General features: G+C 38.8%; 1 protein-coding gene across 4 annotated transcripts in view; it reads right to left on the reverse strand.

Moving 5' to 3' along the window:
• The window catches only part of LOC145669882 (dipeptidase 1-like), a 262,183-nt gene that overhangs the window by 106,342 nt on the left and 132,887 nt on the right, over positions 1-22,954 (reverse strand). For all 4 annotated transcript variants that reach the window (XM_081738231.1, XM_081738244.1, XM_081738232.1 and 1 more), the window contains one exon: positions 6,190-6,337. In XM_081738231.1, coding sequence (XP_081594357.1) covers positions 6,190-6,337 — 148 coding nt within the window. The remainder of the gene's footprint in view (positions 1-6,189; positions 6,338-22,954) is intronic.

Below are 22,954 nucleotides of genomic sequence, written 5' to 3' on the forward strand. Positions count from 1 at the left end.
TTGACTTCGGTTCACTTGCTTTTTGCTTTTCGGGCATGAACTTTCAAAATTTTGATTGGGGACTTTTGCCCCCTAAAACCGTTTTTCCGCAGGAAAGAAAAACCACGTATTCGTTTATTTCATGTGTAGTATTTACCTGCCAAATTTTATGAAAACCGGAGTGTTTCACTTCGGAAGTGTTAAATGTAAGTAGATGAATATTGTAACCGGAAATTGTAATGCATTTCTATTACATCCAGTTTTAGAAGAGTATAAAAGGCCGATGAAATGTATTCCTGGGATACTTAATCGACTGCACAAAACTAATTGATTTTCGGTATCTACCTACTACAGTGAAACCGGCCTATGTTGGCCACCATTGGATCCATTGAAAAGTGGCCAACTTAGACAGGTGGCCAACTTGACGATATACTAATGGCTTTACCAAAAGAGACAGGGTAAACAAATACGTACATCTATTTACCGAATTCCTGTACGTGGTTTTTCTTATTTACATCTTCCTTCATCACCCCTTTATCAGGGCAGTGTTCTGGCCATTTACCTCCAAGAACAAATCGTGGGAATCCACGCTTCTTTGTCTCCAGTCACAAATACAGAACATCTTCCTCTCATATGGGAATACGAAAGAGTTAAGAAAAATAACAAGACGATATTTTGCGTAGCCAAGATAGTTAGGTAAATTTATCATTATCATCACAGGGTAAACATTGCTTCAATGTGGCAAACTTCCAGAATAAACAGGTGGTCAACTTACAGAGTTATAAGTAACGAATGTCATATGGGGAAAATGCAGGTTCAAGTCGAACCAGGCCAAGATGAGCAGGTGGCCAACTTAGAGAAGTGGCCAAGTTGACAAGTTTTACTATATTACCCTTTATGTTTAATAGTGATTACCTTTAAAATTGGAAATGATAGATTTGTATCACCTGTAACTTGAGTAACATCTCCATCGAAAAACAACCTTCCTAACATTTTATCCCTCTACATCCTATTCTAAATTGATGGTGTTGCATCAAGTAGTTCTTGAGATATTGTGCCTTGAGGAAAAACGTATACATTGTAATATCCCATGTGATGTTGTAACCAAACAATTCCACATGTCAGTGTTTACAAACACCACCACGTGGTTCGGCAAGAAGACTTCACACCAGGTGGATCTACAATCACTTGCAGACGACGGTTTCTAGCCCCTCCCACGGAACAGAAGACGACATCGGAGCAGCAGCGCTACCGTCACCCAAGGAACCCTATAAATTGGATGGACAAAGGCAATCCAGTCCCAGTTTTCTGGTGACCCTCCTACTGTCTGCTTCGGGACTTTAGGAGTAACCTAACCCCCACGGCCTCTAGTCTGCTTCGGTACTACGCCTATCCTTTCTCCTGGCTTAGCCTGCTCGGGGTTCTGACTGGGAATTCCAACCTCAGCCGCTTAGCCTGCTTCGGAGCTCTGTTGACCATTTAACCTTCCCTCTGCTTGCATCGGAGCTTAGGGTCCCTCATTCCACTCTGCTTAGCCTGCTTCGGGGCTCTGTAGAGATCCTGGCTGCGACCTTACGGTCAAAGACCATCTATAACTAATCTTTGATATTAGAGAGAATAATTTGTACAGTATTTTGTGAAAATACTTTTATAGAGAAAATTTATAATAAACTTTTTAGTGGGAGATCGATTCCGGACACATTTTATTAACGCTCCTATACCTATATGGGACAGAGTTTTCCAATATGCACAGACAAAGTAAATATATAAAGAAGTTTTGGGTAAGAACCTACAACTTCCCAAGGATGGATCACCTCCATTAACGAACTCTACTCTTATCTTTTGCCCCCCCCCCCCAACATCCTGACCTAAATTGAAGGCGATCCATCAAGTAGTTCTTGAGATTATGAGTCTTATGCAAAGTTGTTTTGACGTATGATTAGCATCATATTAAAAGCCTGACTACTGCAGGAAACATATGTTAGTTGAACTCTCTAGTATGACACTAATCACCCGTCAGAACGAAACTGCATAAGGCGGATTGTGTCTTGCGGAAGGACGTATATATGCACAGACAAAGTAAATATATATAAGGTTTTTTTTTTTCAGTTTAACGTCCAACGATTATGCCCTTTAGGATAATAGTTATGGATGATTAAGGTAAATTGTGGAAGAGTCGGTGCAATGAGAGAGTGCGAGGGAACGGGAGTACCCGAGAAAATCCATGTTGTCTACCACAAAGTTACTTGGCCGGGGATTGAGGGTGGGACCCCACGTACCAGAGATAAGCGATCTGCCACTGAGCCATCGTTTCCCTTTGAAAGGAATTTCTTTGTAAACGAAGCTCCTTAAAAAAAAAAAAAAAAAAAAAATTACCACCCGAAGTACTGAAAGAGAATTGAAATATAGCCATCACCACTATGTAGTAAGATAAATGATTAAGGAAAGCGAATGATTATGAAAGAATTGGTGGCATGAGAATATGGAAGGAAAGGGAAGAACTCTGAAAAAGTTCACGAACACAATATTATCAAAATCACGAAGTCCTCATTCCAGATATGATGACTACCATTGAGCACCGTGTCCTCTTCTGAAGTATTACGACCTTTTAATTTAATCTTGATAATCAGTGGCGTAACTAAAGGTTTGAGGGCTTCCCAGCAGAGAGCGTGGAATGGGGCTCATCTCTGTGTCCCACTTCACGATTTGGGGTCTCCTGATGGCTTGGGCCTCAGGCAAGGGCGCCGATTTCTCTGCAAATTTGGGGGGGGGGCCCATTCAGATGCAGAAAGCATATATGACAATTTTAAAACAAATTACATTCAAATTATGTCAAATATTGTAAATTTACAAATACAGTAAGGGGGCCCACATGAGCTTTGGGGGGTAGAGCCCCCTCGGTCCCCCCGGGATCGGCGCCCTTGGCCGCAGGCCGGTAGCCAACCCAAAAATGTAGGGGGAGCGGTAGAAGTAAGGGAGTGCCCGATACAACCATATCATAGTTCATCACCATATTATAGTTTATTTGCAAGCCTACTGTAAAAATTTTAGGAGGCCAGTAAAAAATTAGGGTAGCGCCGCCCCCTAGACCCCCTCGATACGAGCCTTTTGATCCCCTCGCTATACGGGGTCTGTGGGATCTTTATTTACGCCCCTGTAGATAAAAGATAAATCTGGTGTTCTGTCCATCTAACATTTTGCTTTGTAAATAAAGGTATAGTATTTCCAACACTACAACGACATTGTCATCTTCAAGAAGCTTGCATTCATAAACAAATTGTTCATCAACACACGGAACATAATACACGTGATTCTGTTGTACGTGCTTTTGTTGTTGAGATGGAGTGCGGAGGTAAACAGGAAAAGATAATAATAGAATATGTGAGTGGTATTCATCATATTGCATTCACAATAACACTATGTTCTATTTCCTCATTCATTTACTGATCAATTAATCAAGTGTTTTTGAATAGATAACTATGTAGGTATTTGTATACTTTAGCCTGGATCGATACGTCAGCGCTTTGATTTCCAGTGTTAGCGATTTTTTGTTGGACCTCATTCCGTATCGGTGTTCACAAAATTTATTCATCACAATACAATGCAGAAAAAAAGAAAAAAGAAAAAGAAAGAAAGAAAGAAAAAAGAAAAGAAAAGAAAAAATACGGCTATGCTGATTATCGAAACTAGTAAATTTGGCGTTACGTTGACGCAAATCGCTATACCTAGAATGAGGCTAATTGTTTTTCCCCCCGAGTCCCAGAGTATAAAACCAAGGGAATAACACTAGTAATGTAACCCACGTGACAAAGAGTGCATTTTCAAATTCGAGACGAGATCAGAAATTTGTCGAGTGTCGTGGGCAACAGAGCCGGATTTGGGTTCGGTGGGGCCCTAAGTTTCTTGAAGGTAGTGGAGCCCTTTATGTATTCAGATGGATGTAGGTATTCTATGTACAGAAAAAAAAAACTAGGATATTTTAGGAAACAGGCTAGCAGAAGGGGCCACATTACTTACACCATAGGAGCCTACACAGCATGATGCACTGTTGCCGTATATAGATTTTATTTTGTTATTTATTATTTTATTATTTTTATGGAAATAGTTCAATAGTTCAATAGTGACCGAGCGAAGTAGCTCAAGTGGTAGAGCGTTGGCTTCGCATTCGGGAGGTCGTGGGTTCGAATCCCGCTGCCGACCATCCTGACTGAGGTTTTCCAGGGTTTCCCTCAGTCCTACCAGGCAAATGCCGGGATGGTACCTACTAAACAGGCCCTGGCCGATACCTTCCAAAATCCTTTCCATTGTCATTGTTGTTGTTGGATATCCAGTGTAAAATGGCCTGTGAGCTGTATCTGGTGATTGTTAAATAAATAAATAAATAAATAAATATTGGAATGGGAAGTTGTAATAAATTTCTACCACTTCTGGTTTTAGTTGAGAGGTTAGAATGGAGATGGAATATATTCTTAGGATGCTTAATTGATTGCAGGAAACCGCTTGTAGTTATCTAACACCATTCTTGCTCTGTGTAGTTTAATATTGAAATCTGAAGTCTTGAGTTTCTATCATTTCCGAAAACCAGTTCTCACTGTCTATTACCATTTTTGCTCCATAGCGATAACTGAAATAGTCGATTTCTACAATTTCCCGTTTTAATATCACTCCCATCAACAAATTCGATTCCTAATTTTGACTCTTTAACATCCTAGCCAAAGTTGATGGTGAACTGTCAAGTAGTCCTTCCGATTTTTATTGTTTTTTTAATCTCCCGAAAGAACACAAAGTAAATATATTGTAAGAATCCCCACATCACAACATGAGCACATGTTTATGGACGACACCTGCTAACGTTTATAAACAAGCAGAGGATATACTGAACAGGAAGAGACGAAGGGAACCGATAGAAGACGAGCCACCAGAAGAGGGCCTATAAAAGAGGAACCACAAAGGAAGGAGGCATCAGTTGACCACTAATCGCCTACCCATAACAGCTCTGGAGGTCGCACTGGACTAAGGGGCTCAACCTATCCTAACATCCCTGAAGGCTGCACTGAAGCGAAGGGAATTTCTCAACGTAACGCAGTGGATTGCAATATAAACGAATTTTAGTGAAACCAAATTCTTTAATAATGGTGAAACATGAGGGCCGTTCGGAAAGTAACCTCAAATTGATTAGGAAAAAAAAAAGTAAATAAGAAGAGTTTCTGAAAACTACTTCTTTGTACTATTTTTCAACATAATTTGCATAAATATTCAAACACTTATCATATCTCTGTACTAGCTTAGAAATTCCATCAGCATAAAAATCTCCCGCCTGTGCCTTCAGTCAAACTGTGACTGTATCTTTCAGCTCCTCATCATCACCAAAGTGCTGAGATCCAATCCACTCCTCTCCTCGTCATGAATATGTGTTCGTCCACTTTTAAATGAAAGAACCGATTCACGAAGAACTTTTTCACTCATCGCACTTGGTCCATACACGGCACGAAGTTCACGATGAATAGCTGCTGCCGAATATTGTATTGCCGTAAGAAAACGTATAACAGCTCGCACCTCGCACCTCGCACTTGGCGGAGGTTTCTATTGCATCACACATTTTGAGACGCTACAAAAGTGAAACTAGTGATCAGACAACCTCCACTCTACTACAGCTGGATACAGACTGACCTACCGCGCACGTCTGTGCAAATATGGCAGCGTTGCTTCCACTATTTCACGCACCCTGACTAAACGGAAGTTACTTTCCGAACTCGCCTAGAAATACAAAATAATATTAGGTCAATAATCATAAATTGGATGCTCTGTTATGTCACGGTTTGGCTCTTCCCTTCTGTATAAACCACACGGAGAGAACAAGGAGCAGATGAATTTTTGTTTTGTGCAGATCATACAATTTGAATTACGGCAAGGAATATAGAAAAAAGTGCATCTGCATATTTCTTATTTATGCAATATAGTATCTTATCTATTTATTTTCATTCTTGACTGGCCCGTTAATGAATAAGAAGCAATTCTACCTCCAATTTCTTAAGTAATTCTACTTCCAATAAATTGGCGACTATCTACAATCTTTTACACTAAAAGCAGTTGCGCACCTTTAAGATTCATCTGGTTAATTTGGTAATATTGAAGATAAGAACGTAATTCGACACTTGATTAAATTGTCATGTAAAATAGATATAAAAAATGAATAGATCAAAGCCTTACCCGTCAATTAATGGAACACTGCTGAGCACACTTTCTGCTGTTGACATCGTGGAGGGAGAGTCAGTGGTGAGAACAATAGGAAGGGTAATTGCTAACGTGAGGCCAACCACTATTCCTATAATGCCGATGATTATCCATGCTCTAGACACTGAAACACAAAAGAATAAGATTAATGCTATTTTTGAGTCTAGTTCCATTTAAAGAATTTGCTTGGTACACAACTAAACAGGTAGAGGTTCTTACTTAACAATCGAGAGGTTTCTCTTAGAATCTCGCGGCAGAACTTCGTGACTAATATTTTATAGTGTCTTTCCCAGTCTCAGGACCAAAGGCACCTTCTGGAAGGCGTCAGAATTTCGTACACCCCGCAGAAGGGGGTAAGAGTGGATGAGCCAGTGCATTTCCGGTTAAACCTGGATCGGAACTCCGAATGCACTGGATGCGTGTGTGTGTGTGTGTATGTTACCGGAACTGTTACCTCGCTAGAGTCTTGGTAGGAGGATCTCACTTGTCAGTTTAAGAGATTAATGTAAGAAATGCATTTTCAATAAAGGCCGGATGAAAGGATTCAGTGAGCCTGAGTTTGCATGTGACTGATATACCTATGTCCTATGTCACTTCTAAAGCTAATGCAAAGAATACGACCAACTATTTTTGTAATTTGGATTATGATTTTGTGTTCTTATGCTCACAAAGTCCTTCCAAGAAAAAATGAAATGAAATCTTGGAGTTTTACGTCCCAAGAGGCTAAAGGAGACGGTGATTGTGAGTAATGAATGAAATGGTGGAATGAAGAAAGTGGGAGGAAACGGTAGAACCCCGAGAAAACCCACGCACACGGTGTTTGTCCACCACAAAGTTTACTGGGTGGGGGCTGGGATCGAACCCAGGACCCCAAGCACCAGAGATGAACACTCTACCACTGAGCCACCGCGGCCCCTCCTTCCAAGAAAAGGTAAACCTAATAGTACCTTCTTAAAATCGATCATTTTATTATAACAAATGACTTTCGTTTCATAGTGTGAAACTACAAAAGACTTCCAAAATATGCTGAAACTAGCAGTAGTACATCTATAAATTCTAACGGTAGGTTTGTACCATTTCAGGTTTGATTAGATAGGAACGATAAATCCACTCCAAGAAACCACTACTTCTCTCTCTTTTACGGTTGTTGCTCTAATGACTGAAAACATTTTATAACACTTGCCATATACTTACGCATAGCGTGGCTCGGAAGTTTAGTATAAAAGTGCTTATCTCACTACCGTATTTGTTCTATGTCAATCAACATTGTAAATGCAAATGTTAATTTCTACTATTTCCGGTTTGAGCAGAGGGCTAACAGAGGAAATTAAATCTATTCTTGCGACACTGCATAGATTCCAAAAGACCAGTTCTCGCTATCTTACCGTTTATGAGCTATGAAGATTAATAGTGACACCGGAAATAGTAAGTTTCTACTACTTCCGGCTTTAGTAGAGAGATGTGAGTAAAGACGCTGTTTTTCATCGGGACGCTGAATGGATTCAAAAAAAAAAAAAAAATCTCACATGTCAGAATCTGTTGTCATTTATGTTCTACCTGCAAGATGATCAACGTTGAATCCGGAAGTGGTTGATTTCTACTAGGTACTCCTGGTGTGAATAGATGGAGACGGAGGAAATGAAATGTATTCTTTGGACGCTGAATCGATTGCAAAATACCATTCCTTGATATCGCTTACTATTTTCACTGTTATATCGGTTGACAGACGGACATAGGCAATACATAAGCATATAGCATAGCTAAAATGAAATGAAATTTAATTCAACGGTTATCTTCTGAGATTAAAGAAGACGAACGTTAAATGAAAAGAAAAAAAAATATGGAATAATAACCTTTGAGGAAATGAGAGAACCTTCAGAATACTAACGGACGAGTTGTCCATAAATTCACGTGGGCTAACATTTATCTTGTTTTCAGTTTAACGTCACACGTATATGTACTTTACCAATGAAGTGTAAGTTTTACGTATTATGATTATGCCGGTTAGGCTAAAGGAGACTGTGATGATGAGAAATGAATGAAGAAAGTGGGATGAAACGGGAGAACCCCGAGAAAACCCACACACACGGGTTTGTCCACCACAAAGCTCACTTGGCGCGAGCTGGGATCGAACCAAGGACTTCATACATCAGAGGTGAAAGCTCTACCACTAAGCCACAGTGGCCCCATTTATGCTCTTTAGACTAGAAGAGACGGATTGTTAAGGCAAGTGAATCATAATAAGAGTGTCGTACTAAACGTGAGAACCCCGAGAAATCCCACGGGCACGATGTCACTTAGCCGTCAATAGAACCAGGGACCCCACGCACCGTATGTAAGCGCTCCACCACTGAGCCACCGTGCCTACTGTGGAGTGCCTATGCTGATGGGCCACTTCCTTGTGAAGACACTATGATGTACGCCCACTTCTGGTGTACTTCCCGCTGATGGGAGTCACATATGTGGTGAAAAGGTGGTGGAGTGACGAGAGAATTTGCATACCAACTTAAATATAAATGAAAATTAATTATTAATGCCCTGTCTTATGCAAATCCCTATTTGGAGCCAAAGGTGACTTCCTGCTGAAGCCGCCACTACCACACTTAGTACCTTAATGAGCATGAGAAAACTAAAGTAAACAAAATAATATCTCAGGGTTTTAAATTTCATGAATATCTCAGGGTTTTAAATTTACCTCCAGCTATGATCTCAGCAGCTACTGGTAAAAGGTATTGAAATTTCAACAAGCTAAAAAAAAAAGAAAAAACAAATTCAACTGAACAGGTAGCAGCCTGTCTGTTTACCCTTTACACACATAGCTGGTAGTTTGGTTCCATGGGGCGAAGTCTTTCCTGAGCCCCAACCAGGAAAGTGGTTAGAATACTAGAGAAAAGGATTAAATGTTTCCTTAACTCTCCATCCTGAAAAGAAAACATCAGAATTAGCAATTCGGTACTCACCAGACATGAAAACAGAAACCCTCTCGCTACTGGTAGGTGATAACATTTATTATCCAGATTGAACTAGGCAGGTTATTTCACAGTAACACACACACTATGGATTCTAATAACAACACACTTTCGTTCGCGATATTTATGAATAGAGATTTCTTTGATACTGGTGCACCACTGATTACACTAAAAAAATATATATATATATATATATATATATATATATATATATATATATATATATATATATATATATATATATTGCTCTTTATATCATTTTTATACCACTTGGTATGCACAACCCGGATATGCTAATATATTTTTAAACAATAAACACTGGAGACTTCAATGCTCAACTATTTACAACAAATAAAACAAAAAAATATCTCTCCTCATTTTTATAGAGTTTATAGTCTCTCACAGTTTATAGTAAAGTGAGGAGCGGAGATAGAGATAAAAAAATAAATTAGATTCAGTCGCACATTTCTATTATGTTGACGTGATGACCAAAATGTCCACTTCTTTCAAGAGTCTCGGTACGCACTTGAAGGGACGTTCACTTGTTGTTTTGATAAATAAACCCACAGTTTCAGGATGCTAATAGTTCATGTTGTCGTCTAATTTCACAACACGGAACAGCTCTCGGAGTAGAAGTCGTAGACACTGGGATGACGTCATAGAGGTCAAACCCTGCATGGAAGTGCTTAACAGCACAAAATAAAGAAGATCTCCTTTTTTGTCTCCCCTTTTAAAAGTTCTGGAGAGCCCTCTCCATAAACTGGGACAGGCAAATGGCTCTGGCGAGATCTGTTCGAAAAGAATTACGCCATTACAAACGAGATGACGCAGTATGTGCGATGCACTATTTGAAAGTTAATTTAAATTTGTGTTACTTCTAATCTCACCTGTTGCATGGCCATTATAGCCAAAGTTCTTGCACCGGATGAAAATGACCATGTAAAGTCAAATAAGTAATTATGTGAGAATGAATACAGCGTCGCACAGTGTTCCTTGTTAAATTCTAAATATCTCTCACATGATAATTAGCGTAAATTATACAAGCACTTTGTGAATCTAACTTTCACACACCGAAACCCGGTATATAATATAGTATATACATACGTCACAGGACTCCTGGGAGCTGAACGAGCTACACCGTCCTGGGTTCTAACAACTAACTTCAGAACTGTCACATTTTTCCTCCTTGGTTTGGCTTCTTCCTGGAAAACCAGCGACTCGCTCTTCTAAGAACAGTTACAGGAAATGTTTGTAGCCGGAGGCTAAAACTTGGGTGGTCTGTGCAGCCACAAAGACCAGGAACGGGAGAACGGCACAGCCAGTCAACAAACACACGTGAAGGTGCTGCCACCACTGCACCAAGCGGCAGTTTCGAAAGTTCTTGGACAAAACAATGGTCCAGAGCAGCAACTATGTAAACAACACTTATTTTCGTTGATTATAACTATATACAGCATAGAAAAACATGATTAGATATACATAAAGATATTATAAGATACGCAGAACATGATTATACATAGATACACTGATGGCATACAGTATTATCAGCGTAGGGAATCTTTTTTCCATGGCGTCCCTATAAGCTTCTGCTAAATTCGGCTGCCACCTTCCCAAGAAAGAGAGAGAAGGAACATCTGTTGATGTCAACTAATTTTGAAAATACACACAAGATCTAAATGTCTTGGACGTAGGGAAACACGATAACAAATCAAATTATGAATTTTAGCGGACTTTCCAAGAACTTGTGAGCGTAATACGATAGTATTATTAAATTACACATGAAATAGTCAAAATAAAATACAAAATTTTCAAACAAGCGGTGCATCTCGGGAAAAGTAGATAAAAGGCCCGTCGGCTTACCGTCAACTGTCACGGCGTAGGAACGCTACGAGCTTGAGACGTGTGACATTCTTTTAAAAGGTGTGAAAAGCACACGTATAGAAATTGAAAAACCATCATATTGATGCTAAAAATTTTATGACATTTTACACAAAGCATAGAGTGCGTCGCTTGCTCACTGTTTCCATCTAGGGATTCTTTGCAGAGGAAGTTTCCTGCATACTTCCTATGTCATTATTCCATTCCTTCTATGTTCACCCTAGGCATATTTTCTCCTTCACAGTAGCCAACAACTGTCCACAGACTTTCAGCGCAGAAAGCTGTCGCCAAGAAAAAAACTCTGTTTAAGCACTTTCTCAGCATCGTGAAAATCCAAGATTTCGTTGAACGAAGTAACTAAATATTATACATTTTCTTCTATATTCTCATATGTAGAAATATTTAAATATGATGATGCATGTAGTTATGTACATCCTACTTCCCGTTAATGAGATGCACGCAAATACCTAATGACATTAATGAACCTACGAAAAATAATGTACATACATGAATAAAATAAATATCAACAGAATATTAATACTACCGTATTTCGCTCAGTGTTTACCCAATATTAGCATGATTATAATACAATATGCAAATGCAAGCTAATTTAAAAGCAATTAATTTATTCACAAATTACCATTTTAATAAGGAAATGTGCACTCATCTGCATTTCGATATGCAGATGAAGCAGAGGGCACTCGGCTTTACACAATATTTTCCCCCCTTTGATACTAGGTGCTGTGTTTGCTAACACAGTACTTAGATCAACAAGGGTGCACATTTCGTATTACTGCAAGAATAATCAAAGTTATATAACCCAATAAATAACATAAATGAAAACATAATTACTAAAACAATAAGCAAAATAACTAAATACTGAGAATTCAGGCTTCCTAACCTTAAGTCATACTACATGTATACAATGACCCCAATAAACACAAAATGCACAGAATTCCACAAATCACTAAATCACTAAAGCACTATAGCACTATTTACATGTATGGTGTGTCACAGTCAGGATTTCATGCGTTTGTTGTGACTTCGACTCCGGTCTCCTCAGTACCAATACCATCAGTTGTTTCATCCCTGGAAACATACTTTTTCAGCAGGAAAGCATTTCTTATCATCTTGTCCTCATTCGTTTCTGGGTCAGCTAGTGTGTACATGTTCTTGCCGGATGATGCAACGATCTTCCATGGACCTGAGAATAAGAGTAGAAGCTTCTTCGAAACACCTGCTAGAGCATCCGACTTCGGAAATACTCTAGATAGTACAAGATCACCCACATTGTACACAATAGTACGGTGTGACTTGTCAAAGTTACGTTTCCGTGCAGCAGCATTTTTCTTATGATTTCTCCTTGCTATCTCTACATAATACTGCACGTCATGGCGTTGTTCCACTTCAGGAATCTCAAAGATGCGTGCTATGTCTCGTGACATAGATAGGCCAAAATGGCATTCATACGCTGACACGCCAGTGGTCAGGTGTTTCGCAGAGTTCAAACACTTCTCAATCTTATCAAGATATTTGGGCCACATTTTCTGGTTATCATGGCACAATTTACGTAGCAAACGTACAGTCGCCTTGACCGCCACTTCCGCCATTTCTCTCTGAGGATAATATGTTATGGACATGATGTGCTTGATACCAAGTTCTGATAACTCTCTTTTCCAGCGTTCGGACTGGAAAGGTGCTCATCTGTCTGTTAAGACTAGTTCCACACTAGGACTTAGTTTCAAATACTCTTTTAGCTTTCGAACTGCTGTGGTAGTGTTCGCTTTCCTGCATGCATATAACTCCACAAGCTTGGAGAATGCATCGTAAAACACTAATATGTAATGGACTCCCCCAATTCCTTTCGTAATTGGCCCAAGCCAATCGACACAGACCAAGTAACTTGGCTTCTTCACTATCACAGGATTCAGTGGTCCCGGACGATAACATTGGGGTGGGGTGCTCTTCTGGCATAACTCGCAAGAAGCACAGTATTTCCTCACACTTGCCCTCATCTTCGGCCATACGAAGAACTCTGTCAGAAGTGGAAGTAGCTTACTGGCGGACATGTGCCCCCGATCTGAATGATAATAATCGAGCAAGGGAGCTACTAACACTTCTGGGATGCAGATTCGAACTCCTTCTCGGTCACGTTTGCATAAACGCCCGTTCAATACTTCAAACCGGTGACAAGCACCGTTCACTCTTGGTGAGTTCGTCCTCTTCTACTTCCTTCTTGATCTTCCCATAAAAGGGATCTGAGGACTGCATCTCTGGCAATATGGCGATCATCTTCCTCAACTCACATGGGATCTCGGTGAGAATGGACATCAGGGACTTTTGAAGAATAGGCTTCCTTGCAGCACTGAGGTCTTCTTCTGTGTGAGGAGGCTATCTGGAGTGGTAATCACTCAAATTTTCATTCGACTTGAATAATTCGAATTCAAAATTGAAATTCGAAAGCAGTATAGCCCACCGGCTAATGCGCTGATTCGTAAGCCTGCAATACAAAATAAATTTAAGAGGAAGGTGGTCGCTGCGAATTTTAAACTTTGTTCCAACAAGATACTGTTTAAACTTTACAACCCCATCTATGAGTCCAGCGAACTCCTTCTCGGTGATTGAGTAGTTCCTTTGCGCAGCATTGAACACACGTGATGAGAAACCAATAACACGAATTTCATCGTTGTCATCACGTTGGTACAAAAAAGAGGACCACGCGAAGTCACACGCATCACATTCCAATATAAGTTGCTTATCAGGCAGGACGCTCTTTAGCACTACTTCCTCCTGGAAGATCTCCTTGATCCTGTCCATTGCTGCCTGATGTACTGGTTCCCATTTGAACCTCACGTTCTTTTTCAGCAGACTGAACAACGGATATAGAACTTCCGAGTACTTTCTGCTGAAGCACCGGTAATAATGACAGTATCCTATAAATGATCTAAGTTCTTTCACATTTCTAGGTGTTCTGAAATCCAACACCGACTTCACTTTCTCCGGATCTTTACCGATACCGTGTTGAGAAAGCTGGAAACCAAGTATGTTCAATTTCTTTCTCGCGAAGTTGCATTTCTTCAGCCTGAGAGTTAGGCCACCTGCAGTAAGTAAACCCAACACTCTGTCTAAGTGTTTCAGGTGTTCACTGAAGCTTTTGTCGGCCAAAATGAGGTCATCGACATACTGGCCGCAGTACTCCCTTGCTTCAGTACCAATAATCATGTCAAGCGCACGTACACACGAGGGAAGGCTTTGTTTGGTCCCAAATGGTAACTTTTGAAATACATATGAAATTCCTTCATGTAAAAAGCCAAGATATTTTTGGCCACTCTCCTTCACTTTTATCTGTAAAAACATTTCCGTTGCATCTACACAACTGAACCACGATTTGTCACAAATGTCTTGGAGAACAGACAAGGGAGGCATGGGCCGGTCGGATAAATCACCAGACACTTTAGCTAAAGCTCGACCATCTATACATACGCGTATACGCCCATCGCTCTTCGCAGTAACAACCAAAGGATTGATGTACGCAGTAGGTTGTTTACGTATAATTCCCCACGCTAACCATCTCGAAATTTCATTAGATACCTGATTACGAAATCTCTTAGGGTAAGGATACAATTTGGTCTTTATAGGACGTTCGTCCGTTACTCCAATCTCATGCTCGTAGTTAACTATGCAACCAGGCTTGACATCAAATAAAGCTTGATGCTTAACCAGCACAGCTTTCAAACTCTCTCTCTGTGTGACCGAGAGATCTGAGTAGTTCGATACAAATTCTTCTATATCTGCATGGGAGGCGCGAGTCTTTACTTTCAACCACTCTTCTGGTGGGAAAACATATTCTGCCAATTCTTGGGTACTTGGGAATTGTCCATCATCCAAGTTTGTTGCACGAGTTGCCTTCTCTCTCGAGGTCTTACACTCTTCTGGTGCACTTACCATCTTGGCCTTCCGTCTACCATCTGACGGGAAAAAATCTAAATTAACATTATCAACTTCATCCATTATTGAAAATGGTACGCAGCACTCACCATTCCACTCTATACACCGAACTACTAGGTCCTCGGTTTCGCAATCTACTGATCTAAATGCTATTTCTACATCATGTGGATGGTTAAGATGTAGAACGCCGGTGTCATAGTTTAACACGGCACGAGATTCAGTGAAAAAGTTGGAACCCAAAATTAAAGACCTTTTCAAACCAGTGATAATTATTCCTAATGTATGAAATTCCTTCCCTTGTATCTCAATAACAAGAAGAGTCTGACCCACTAACGTCGCAGCTTTATTCCCAAACGCTGACGTGACTCTTATATTCTTCGCACTTAAAAATGCTGGTGGGGGGTTACTATTTGATACAGTGTCCCAAAATTCCTTGGAAATTGCGCTACATGTAGCTCCTGTATCAAGGAGGCAATTTACATCGTGACCAAATAAATTTACGTTTATTTCCGGAAGAGAAATAACATTGTTGCCAGGCAACGGTTCGCTACTAGTATCAAAAAGGTATTTGAAAATACCATTTGCCTCTTCATAAATCTCCCTGTCTATATAAATAGGTTCTCCGTTTCTACTTAATAATACAAGTTTATTTTCTACATTAACCTCATTAAATGGTGTAGTGCTCATGATTTTCCTACAAAGTTCACAATTTGTTTCTTCTTCTTCTACTACTATATTAATAATCTCCTTTACTGCAGTCTCGCGGTTATCAACATTCAGTTCATCTTCTACATAGGTTACTGTATTACGCACATACTTGGAATTTATTTTCGTCAACTCAGTTGAACCCGTTATATCCGTGTTTAGCCTACCGTCGTTGCAAGTATGTGCAGACAAACCTCATTCTCTCCCAGTGGAGGATGAGCGATTACTCATGTCTGCACGATTATTGTTTTGACTGGGTGGAGGTCGCTCCCGATCATATCGCTCAAGCAACTGAATTCCTTCCTCCCCTCTAAAGGAGTTACGCTGCGATACGGGATTTCGTGCGTTTCCCCTCCGACCTCTAGCTCCACGATTGTTCTGGCGGGTGTGGTTGTCGCCACGTGACCAACCAGATGACCCACTCCCGTTGCCCTGGTTACGGGGTGGCGTGCTCTGGCATTGTTTCCTCGTCGTCTCTGGTAAGGCCGTTGGCTCTCGCGATTTCGCTTTGCCTGCGGACGAGAGTGCCGCTTACCAGCGTAGGGAATCTTTTTTCCATGGCGTCCCTATAAGCTTCTGCTAAATTCGGCTGCCACCTTCCCAAGAAAGAGAGAGAAGGAACATCTGTTGATGTCAACTAATTTTGAAAATACACACAAGATCTAAATGTCTTGGACGTAGGGAAACACGATAACAAATCAAATTATGAATTTTAGCGGACTTTCCAAGAACTTGTGAGCGTAATACGATAGTATTATTAAATTACACATGAAATAGTCAAAATAAAATACAAAATTTTCAAACAAGCGGTGCATCTCGGGAAAAGTAGATAAAAGGCCCGTCGGCTTACCGTCAACTGTCACGGCGTAGGAACGCTACGAGCTTGAGACGTGTGACATTCTTTTAAAAGGTGTGAAAAGCACACGTATAGAAATTGAAAAACCATCATATTGATGCTAAAAATTTTATGACATTTTACACAAAGCATAGAGTGCGTCGCTTGCTCACTGTTTCCATCTAGGGATTCTTTGCAGAGGAAGTTTCCTGCATACTTCCTATGTCATTATTCCATTCCTTCTATGTTCACCCTAGGCATATTTTCTCCTTCACAGTAGCCAACAATTGTCCACAGACTTTCAGCGCAGAAAGCTGTCGCCAAGAAAAAAAACTCTGTTTAAGCACTTTCTCAGCATCGTGAAAATCCAAGATTTCGTTGAACGAAGTAACTAAATATAATACATTTTCTTCTATATTCTCATATGTAGAAATATTTAAATATGATGATGCATGTAGTTATGTACATCCTACTTCCCGTTAATGAGATGCACGCAAATAACTAATGACATTAATGAACCTACGAAAAATAATGTACATACATGAATAAAATAAATATCAACAGAATATTAATACTACCGTATTTCGCTCAGTGTTTACCCAATATTAGCATGATTATAATACAATATGCAAATGCAAGCTAATTTAAAAGCAATTAATTTATTCACAAATTACCATTTTAATAAGGAAATGTGCACTCATCTGCATTTCGATATGCAGATGAAGCAGAGGGCACTCGGCTTTACACACTACATATTACCAATAAGACAGATACCCGGTTTTTTAAAGCGATTATAAAGATATAAGGATTTGTGCCGTATCGCCGTACCACTTTGAAAACTGAAAAAAAGCACCAAAATGTATTGCATTCGGTTATATTTTGTTGGATTACATTAAGTTATGTTAGATTACGTTACATTCGGCGTGCAGCATTACTTTAATACGGATCCATAGTACAAGTATTAGTAGTAGTAGGAGCAGGAGTAAGAGTAAAAATAGTAGTAGTAGGAACGGGTTAGAAGCACAGCAGGGGTTGGTTGGGTTCTGTTCTCGACATGAAATGGGCAAATTAAAGACTTGCCAAACTTTTGCTGTACATTTTACAATTTCTGGATCCGTATAGTAAAATAAGTGTACCTCTCCGCGAAATAGTCCATCCGCCTCAACATACAGTGCGCTAACAACATCAAAAACAATCAACAAATACAACCACTTTTAAAAATTTTACTATTCCCCTTACCTGCCTTGTACTCATTCTTTCTCGCAAATTTAAATAAATTCTCCAATTGACTCGCTAAATTTCCGAAAATTGGTCCGGCGATACGGCACTTAACCCAGGTATAATGTGGAAAGGTTGCAACGTACCCCGTCCTAATTAATAGGAGTAGAGGAATCGTTGTGTGGAAGTGAATTCGGGACAAGTAAAATAGTCCTACAAAATTCACTACACTGGAAAGGTTAATCGACTGAAAGTCATTATAGTAATGCAATTCTGATTTTGTAAAACTAAATAAACTAGGAAGAGATCCAAATATATATAACTCATTATATTTCTGGTTACTAAGTACCAAGTTCTTACCATCAAAGCTCAGACTTGCACGGTCGAATTTTTGAGCCCAACTCGGGTAGTGATGTAAACCGGATCGGCTCGGTTCAACTGAGTAAACAGCGCGAGGTGGCTCGGTTGGGATGAGCCACAGACTCGATACGGTTTCGTTGAAACGATTCCATCAACTCGGTTCAACTGAGCTGATGGCTCGAGCCGTTAACAACCATAAACCCGGACCGAGCATTTTTGAACATGTTTGGCCGGCGCCCTATAACTTTTAACGACTTTTTTCTCGAGCCCGAATACTTGCTCCTCTGGAACTCAAACCCAGAACCTTGTGAATGATGTCCTTGCTTCCTGAAGACTTCTCGACAACCAAGATCAGCAATCAACTAGATTTTAGTACTCAGATACAAGCCGCCTATCTTTCATGGTTATACACGATGTTGTTGCTATAATAATAATAATAATAATAATAATAATAATAATAATAATAATAATAATAATAATAATGTCTATTTCTGTGCCATGAACAGCCTAACGGCAAAAATACAGCACTTTATCAGATAAAATAAACACATGTTGTGTACAATGTAACCTACTGATAAAAATAAATTAAACTAAATTAAAAGAATTGGTCAATCTTCTTAAAATTACAGATTTTCGATTCAAAGGCACTAATGTTGATCTATTTCTCGTATTATACATTGGTACCCTTATACCTATATTATGCAAGCAATATGATAGCTATGATAGCTATTGTCTAGTAGTTTCTTAATAAAATCTCTTTCAATAAATTTTCTCCTGTCGCTCAATGCCTGCAATCCCCAAAATTGACTCCAGTATTCATAACTACTTGAGTAGTAAACTCTATTCATTTTATGGCATAGTAACCTAATAAAACATTTTTGCACTGACTCAATTTTGTTTGCCAATGTTATACCTATGCTATTCCAAATAACTACACCAAACTCTAATCTTGATCTTGCAACCATTTTGTATAAATATACATATGAGCTGCATATTTTAACTCAGGTCATTGTTTGAAAATGTATCGTATTATTCTTCTCGTCTCTTGGATTATATCATTTATATGATAGGTAAATTTCATATTTCTGTCGAACACCATACTCAAATCTTTAATCTGTTCGGCTTTATGCAATGTTACTTCATTATTTACATATTCCCTCACGTAGTATTGGGTTTTGTAAGTATATGATATGTATTTAGTTTTTCCATAATTTATTTTTAATAAATTATTTCTATACCATATACTAACGGTATCTAGATCTTCCTGTAGTAAGTAGTTATCATACTCACTATTTACTATTCTAAATAATTTTAAATCATTGTCATACAACAAAATATTTCAGTATTTAATTTTCTCAGGGAGATCATTAATAAATATGGAAAAAAGAAAGGGGTCCCAGAGGAGATCCCTGCGGTTTGCCATTCTTTATACAACCATAACTAGAGGTTATTTGACCAATTTTTACTTTAAATGTTCTGTTTGCTAGTAATAATAATAATAATAATAATAATAATAATAATAATAATAATAATAATAATAATAGAGGAAAGGACCTAAATATGGAATACCACCGTATCTGCCCTGGTAGGTGGTACATTCTCGTGAAGGTGTCCGGAAACGCTTGACTGTGTATCCTATCACGCATTTCTGCCCAGTTTGTGGTGAAGTAAGCAGTTTGTTGCACGTAATACTTCAAGGAGTGGATGTTGGCAATTGTTGATTATCGAAGGTGAGTTTTTCAGAAGTAATTTTCTTAGTCACATTGTAATTTGAAATTACTGGCAATGAATCACGCGGAAAGTTGGTGTTTTCTAGCTATAGGCTATGCAAGTTAGATTATTTTGTATTTTGGCTAAGCACCATTTTTGTGGTTATGAAAACAAATATGGCGAGGCTTGGAATATGGAATAGTATTCCATGAGGTTTTCCATAGTATTCCATAGGTTTTCCATAGCAAGGTTTTCCAATACTATTCCATATAAAACCAATACCATAAGGTTTTAAATGTGGAATAGTATTCCATATTTAGAGTCTTATCCAACCTTTTTTCGTTTCCCAGATGAAAAACAGCGGAAAACTTGGGACCACAAGGCAATGAGAAGTGCAATTTACAATGTGAGGAAGAAGAAAATGGGATTTTTGAAAGCGGACATAATATATACCTAGGTAATGTACCTCGGACAACACTTTTTCGTTTGGTGTCATCTAAATTGAGTCCTGAAGAAGTTCTTATGAAGAAGTTAGGAAGAAAATCAATTGTAACACAGGAAGAGGAAGAGGAACTGGTCCAGTACCTGTTAATTATGGAAGACAAATTTTTTGGTCTTACTCGGAGGGATGTGCGAATTATGGCGTATCAATTAGTCGAACAAAATGGACTAGCATGCTCATTTTCAAAGTGCCACAAGTTTGCAGGAAAGACTTGGCTGAAATTGTTTATGGAGAGACACAAGAGAAAAATTTCTTTCTATAGAAGAGCAAAATGCTTTAATCAAGTCCATACTCAATGTTGAACGTACAGAGGGGAGTGAGGGGAAGCTATTGAAGATCAGTAAAATGGAATAATTTTAGAAGTGCAGTACATAATGCCCTTTTAGGCAAATTTGGCGGATATATTGTGAAGGGATGGGTCAGGGATAAAAAGAATGTTTCTTGTTACGTATTAAAGTAATTCGTTATACTGTTAGGATTAGAATTTAGATTTCTGGGTTTTAAGCATCTATGGTTACGTTAGCCCGTCACGTATGAGGGATGACGCCCTCGGCGAGCACACTTTCCCTGAAATTGGCAAGGAATAAACGAATGGTAAAGGAAGGTAGCTGCCTGGAACTATTATGTTAGGTGCTATCCCGGCATTTGCCTAGTGTGAATTAGTGCTGTCAAATTTTTGTGACATTTGCGGTTTTGAAAACCGAAGCTGCAAAAACGGTTTTCAAAACTGAAACCGCAAAAGCGGTTTTTAAAACCGACATTCCGGTTTTATGAAATTTCATTTTTTTCAGAAACCGCTTTTCGATTTTTTCAAAAACCGATCTCGACAGCACTCGTGTGAATGAGGAAAACCTCGCTCAAAACGACTGATCTGAGAAAATTTTTATAATTTTCCGACCGAGTGTCCTCACTCGAATAATTCGTTTTCTAACATATGATTCTACTATAGAAGTTATGCATTAATAGCAGGAAAATATGTATTAATCAAACAAATGTCAGTGTTACGTGTGCACCTTGTAAAGGAATTTGGTTTGTTTGGCGTAACAGTATAGTAATTTCTACCAGTCACGGTTTTATTAGAAAGATTAGAGTGAAAAAGGGATATATTGTTGTGACACTTGATTGAAGAAAAAAAAAAAGACACTTTACGCTATATATTACTGTTTTCGTTCTATAATGATAAACATTAAAACCGGAAATAGTTGATTTCTTCCACTTCCGGTAGAGGAATCAATCACCTCCATTGATGAACTCGATTGTTAACTCTTCACTCTCTACATCCTTGCCAAAATTTATGATGATTAGGGGCAGGAGTTTTTCGCAAGTTGCGAAATCGCAAAAGTTTTCCGATAAAGACGAGAGTTGATTTTTCAATGAACTACAACCGATATTTTGAAGTCGCGACAAAATCCGATACGGTAACTGACATTTTAAGCAAAATACGCTGCAAAACGCGACAAATTGCGATTTTTTTTAAAAAAACGTCAAATTCAGTTGCTAAAATACAGAAATAAAAAAGTACAATTTTCCTAGCAATGATTTCCTTTTGCAACTGGCAACGCTGATTACTACTACCGTTTCAAGTTCATAGCTGATAGTTGAGTTGAGTTGATTTTAACGTCCCGTTCAGCAGCGAGGCTATATAAGACGTGGACCTACTGATTAACGTGGAATCCGAACCACATGAGCTCCCGCCAGGAATCGAAACCGGGTCTTCCACCCAAAGACGCGTACGCTAACCGCTTAGCCACGAAGGAGCTCTATATAGCTGGTAGTAGTGGAATATAGAACATTCAGCGTCGTGGTAATATTGGTAATGTAATGTTGTTTAAAAGATGCGAGGAAAAGTGCCTTTTAAAGTCACATAACTTGAGGAAAGAAAAACAGGAACTGAATGAAATGTAGGAAAACCTTGGAAAATTATTTGTTCCCTCGTTTGTTGGGTGCCTCTCAAATGCTGATATACAGTAAAAACTTTGTGCAAACCTTTTATTTACCTGCGAGAATTTTCAAGGACACTGCAATGTATAAACCTTTGTATGTTTATTTCCATAAAAGTTTGAAGGAAGGTGTGATGCAGAGTCAAGATGGCAATGTCAGTGTAATGGATATTTTACTTGCACAGAGAACCAAAAGGAAGAGACAAATTGAAATTTCAGTAACTTGTGTTTGTCTGCAATATAAGCTCAGCTTCCAATAACGAATACTGATTGTGAAAGATTTTTCGAAATAGAGTTTGGTAATCAATAATAGAAGGCTACAAATGAAAGAAAATGTGAAAACGTGAATAATGTATTGTATGTATGTTTTTACCATTTTTGCATATGTATGTGGTATGTGTTTTTGATGTATAGTTAATACAATGTAAGATGTTTTTATGATGGCAATCGTGAAGATACCGTACTGTGCTAGTGTATTTTAAGTTTTTGGACTTGTGAAAGAAGAAAAAAGTTCTTTGTTGTTAGTAACTGCATAAAGAATAGCTTCATTGTCCTAACTAGCATTATTGATTTATTGCTTATTACTTATATTGGGTTTACATTACAATTTGTATAATTTATATTAGAGTTCGTAAAATAATTTATTTAGCGACAAAATGAGAAATTCTATATCTCA

The sequence above is a fragment of the Thermobia domestica genome, chromosome 2 (assembly GCF_964235325.1).
Source record: "Thermobia domestica chromosome 2, izTheDome1.hap1.1, whole genome shotgun sequence".
Taxonomy (NCBI): domain Eukaryota; kingdom Metazoa; phylum Arthropoda; class Insecta; order Zygentoma; family Lepismatidae; genus Thermobia; species Thermobia domestica.